The sequence below is a fragment of the Thermobia domestica genome, chromosome 1 (assembly GCF_964235325.1).
Source record: "Thermobia domestica chromosome 1, izTheDome1.hap1.1, whole genome shotgun sequence".
NCBI classification, from domain to species: Eukaryota; Metazoa; Arthropoda; class Insecta; order Zygentoma; family Lepismatidae; genus Thermobia; species Thermobia domestica.
In genome coordinates, this window is record NC_137454.1 from 388,867,764 (window position 1) to 388,872,941 (window position 5,178).

Here is a 5,178-nt window from a genome sequence, read left to right on the forward strand (position 1 = left end):
TGTTGTTAGCAGCGGGCTTCATCTGTCATCATCAGCCCTGTGACGCCCCAGGGCAGAAGATAACCATTCATTTGTCTACACTAACCATATCCCTGTGTTTGTTGTGGCGTCTATCAGCACTTCACCTCATCTCTCATTTTACAACCATAGCCCGGCCTCCTTCATGCAATAGTGAATAATGAATAGATACTAATGCCTCCCTTATGCCAATGATGCCTCCAAAGCGATATTGAAGAAAAAAAAATGATGACCTCAAAAGAATAAAATAAATTAATGCTCCTCAAACTCTCAATGCCCAACTATGAATAAAGTAAAACCCTATACCTAGAATTCCTCTTACCGAAGAAAGGGCGTAACCCTTTGATCGGGTTAACCTTAAAAAAAATACAACTGTGTCAGCATACTCTCGATCGATATTTCATTCGATCTTAACAGCTGTGACGTACCAGACGTCAGAACAGCTGCATTTTGATATCCTTCCTGTTCCTCATCCCGGGCTTTTTTCTGCGTCATTCCTTTGAGCACTACTCTCCAGACTAATCAAGCCAAGGGTGTGTAGTGCTACGGGTTTGTCCAGAGAACTGTCCCAACCTTGGTGACTATCCGAACGGGTCACCTCACCTGCATCACATTTCATCTCATTACGTCACATTTCATTGGTTTGGGCTTCGGCCCACCATCTACACTCCATGGCGGATCCTGCTCCAGGCGTAGGCTCTCAGATAGATGGTCATCATGGAGGACTACCACCAGTCTTTCTTGTCCCTCCCGTTTCTTCCACGAAGGTGGAAAAGCGGAAGGATGGCCATAGACACCGTCGAGCTTCGGAGCGCTCCACAGCCTCCACTATCTCTAATGCCTCCGGCAGATCTAGATCACCACACCATCCAGAAAGCTATGCTGAGCGAGTCATGAGCTCACCGCCAGCAAAGAAGCAACATTTGAGCCAAACAGATACTTCCGTTGCCATGGATACCGCTATTTCTCATCCATCGTCGTCACATCAATCTCATTCGCAATCAGGCATCTCATCCATTTCAGCTCCACAGATTCTTACATTTCTGCTCCAAAACTTCGATCCTAAGTACGATAACATTAAATACGTGGTTCTTCAACTGCGCAAGTACTTACCCAGCATCGCTCTTTCTCAAGTAGTGAAGTCCCGTAATGGAATAATCTTGAAATCGCCGGATCTCAACTTTGCTGTCACCATCCGGAACAAAGCTTCCTTCGAAATCTTTGGGAAAACTGCCAAAATCGAAACACTCAGTTCCTCGAGACGTAAGCAACCACCACCTCCTAGGAAACCTCCTCTTCTCTCTGTTGTTATTAGAGGAGTCGACCCCTCATACACAGATGAGGAAGTTCACGAAGAATTGCACCTAGAAGGTTTCAACATAACAAAAGTTCTTCGTATTCGTAACGATCAGGGGCCCACATACATGATTCGAATCTTAACCCCATCACAGGAGACGATTGATTCATTGCTTACTCATGGCGCACTGATCTATAAAAAGAGGCACCGTATAGAACCATCTTGCTCATCACCACCACTTCCTCTTCGTTGCGAAAAGTGCCAAGCTTACAATCAGCATACCACTGCTAATTGTCGCAACACAGCTGTTTGTGGTTACTGCACTGGTAGTCACTCAACCCGCACATGTTCCAATTTACAACTTCCGCCTCGCTGTGCTACATGCAATGAACAGGATCCAACTTATAGCTATAAGTGCAAAGGAAAGCCTCAACCGGAAACCTCTCGTCCTGAGCTAGTAGCTCCACTCCGGACTCACGACTCCTCCACAAACACTGACTTTCCCGTCGACTCCACTCCTGTCACCATCGATAAACTTCTTGCTTTCACTACATTAGCATTACAAAATATCCACCCCTTCATTCGTCCTCATATCCTCCAGCAAATCATTCACGCTGCTCGCATTATCTTTCATGTTTCATTCAACGCAACTTATTCTAATACAGATGCTCATTTTCACACAACAAATCTCCCACCCACTTGTTAACTGCCATCACCTATTGTACTTAATTATGGCTCTTGTCGTCTTATTCCTTAATATTCGATCCTTTTCTAAAAACAAATTACTATTCGAAACGCTACTGCTCGAAGAAAAGGCAAACGCCTTTCTCCTAAACGAAACCTTTCTTAAAAGATCGGACGCTATCCACCTTGCTCGTTATAACATCCATCGCCACGACAACCTTCTTCCCGCTCAGAGAGCCAATGGTGGGGCAGCCATAGGGTTTTACCATACCCTTTCCTCTCGGCGCCATACTTGCCCGTTACCAAATCTTCCCGAGCATGTTATCACGACTCTATATTTCCCTCAAATTGCCATCACTCTCGTCACCATTTATATAAGACCAGGACATCCGATACCTCTTGCTTTTCTCCAACATATTTCCAACACATACAAGCACTATATAATCATGGCAGATATCAATCTCCATAGCCGTACCGATAATGAACGCACCACCTTCACTCAATTTGTTACTTCCAATACCACAGGCATTTTACATGATCTACCGGCACCATCTCGTCCTGTCTCTCAGACGACACCCGACATAGTCATCACTTCTAGTACTCTTGCCTCCTACTGTACCGTTGATGTGCTTCCACTTCTTGGCAGCGATCATGCACCTATTCGGCTGACGTACCGCCATTCTCAGGCCTCTCACTCTACCAATCCATCACATCTTCGGCCAACTCTTCGCTACGACAAAGCCAATTGGGACAAGTACCGTGACCATATCTCTGAGTCATTACATCATCTGCAACCTCCAGCGACAGAAGACCAGTTATATGACAGTATTAATACCATTAACTCAACTATCACTCACGCATCAGAACTTAACATTCCATCCACTTTCTCCACACCGTATAAACCTCGTCTTCCCCCATAATACTTACCTATGATTCGCCGTTCCCGTCAATTGTACCGAGAATACTTCCGCACTAGAAATCCTGACACTCTTCATCATCATACCCAACTACAGCGTACCGTTCGAAACTATATCAAGGCTTATAAACTGAGACAATGGGTCAGAACGTGTAATACTCTTAATGAAACCAGCCATCCAGCAAAATTCTGGAAAAGGTTTAATGCCCTGTTTGGCAAATATACCAAGGCGCATTACCCACTTCTTCACAATAACGCTCCGCTCCAAACTGACAAAGAGAAAGCAAACGCTTTTGCTGATTACTTACAGGACATCTTTACACCTGCACTATCTACCAATTTCATCAATGCACACCCTATTAACCGCATCAATCTTGCATCTCCTGACTTACAGCCTAACGTGTCTCATACGTTACCAAATCATCCACTCACAGCATCCATCACTACCGATGAAATCATTACTGTTGTTAACCGTAAGCGAAATTCAGCCCCTGGCTTTGACAACATTACATATAAACATATCAAAGAAGGTCCTCCATTATTATTGAATCTGCTTGCCATCATCATATCCACGGCCATCACCATATGCTTGCATATACCAGATCATATGCAAGCAAAAACTTTGAATTCAAGTAGTGACATTAAAAACTGGTGAAAAAGACGTATCACATAATTGGCATATTTACAAATATTAAAAAAGTTAGTTTCTTACTTGTCAGAAAACCAATCATTTAAATAATAGAAGAATTTGGGAGCACATTATTCGGGTGCACATCGTTTTTGTTTTTTTTTCTTCTTTTCTTCTTTTTCTCTTGAGTGGTACATCATGGGAATCTGCGGTAAATGTTCGAAATCAGTGTCTAGACTAGATGTAAATTCAAAAATTCAGTGTAAGGAGTGCAGCAATATTTATCACAGTGCTTGTGTTGACTTGAAGGAAGATGATGTGAAATTTCTTAAATCCTCAGATAATGTATGGCGATGTAAAGATTGTGAGAAGGCCCGACGGAAATCCATGTTTGGTGACAGTTCTGTGGATAAGGCTGAAAAACTCCCCACTTTGTCTGAAGTACACAATTTGTTACTATCAATCAAAAAGGAAGTCGACGAAATTAAAGGCTCTAATAAAAGACTGGAGGATGAGTTACGTGCTTCCTTAAACACAATCCATGAAAAACTTGACGAGAATTGTAACCTCATCAAATATCAAACTGAGGAATTGAATAAATGCATGAATACAATTGACGAATTAAAGAATCAAAATCTATCGTTAAAAAAACAAACTGACAAATTAAAAGTTCAAGTAGATGAATTGGACCAGTATAGTAGAAGGAACACAATTGAAATACAAGGTATACCTGTCTTACCAAATGAAGATGTTAATAATATAATTAAGAGAGTAGGTACAGCATTGGACATAAGTGTTACTAATGATATGATAGATGTATGTCATAGGTTGAAGAAATCTCCCAGCCAACCAGAACCAGGTATTATTGTTAGATTTGTTAGGAGATTAGATAAGGATAAATTTATTGCAAAAAGAAAAGTGAAAAGAAATCTCAGTTGTAAAGATCTGGGTCTGTCAGTGGGTGGGACTATTTATGTCAACCAGAGTTTAACATTGCACCGTAGAATAATCTTTAGTGAGGCCAGGAAAGTTAAGAGAGAGAAAAACTTTGCTTTCCTCTGGGTTGACTATGCGGGTAATATCAAATTAAGGAAAAAGGCTGATGACTCCTTTGTATATACCCTCACTACTATTGATGAAGTCAGAAGTTTAACGTAAAATATGAACAGCAATGATCAGACGTTATTTTTAAATTATCAAAATGTTAGGGGTATTCGAACCAAATTTCATAAACTGTACACGGGTATTGCAGCCACTAATTTAGACATAATACTTTTGACCGAAACTTGGTTGTGTGACGGTATATATAATAATGAATTTATTGATGAAAGGTATAATGTATTTAGATATGATAGAATTCACAAAGATGGAGGAGGTGCACTTATAGCAATTTTAAAGAACTATAGTGTTACTGAAATTCCAATTGTTATAAATTATGTTGAAGCATCATGTATAAAAGTTAAAATAGCAACTAAATATATTTATGTCATTGTTGTATACTTTCCACCGAATACTAAAGTGGAAAAATATCTTGAATTCTTTGAAAAAATTGAACATAGTTGATATACAATTTCATAATATTGTTATAGTTGGTGATTTTAATATTCCTTCAATTATAGACTGCTCGTTTGATTT

At 40.5% G+C, this 5,178-nt stretch overlaps 1 protein-coding gene across 1 annotated transcript; it reads left to right on the top strand.

The window, feature by feature from the left end:
- Positions 1 to 3,741: 3,741 nt before the first annotated feature.
- LOC145682873 (uncharacterized) lies at positions 3,742 to 4,701 on the top strand. The gene has a single exon (XM_081754239.1). It carries the CDS (start codon positions 3,742 to 3,744, stop codon positions 4,699 to 4,701), a length of 960 nt encoding a protein of 319 aa, XP_081610365.1.
- Positions 4,702 to 5,178: the final 477 nt, after the last annotated feature.

What these genes read in the sequence shown, in the direction of transcription:
- LOC145682873 (XM_081754239.1), top strand. Translation starts at nt 3,742, where the DNA reads ATGGGAATCTGCGGTAAATGTTCGAAATCAGTGTCTAGACTAGATGTA.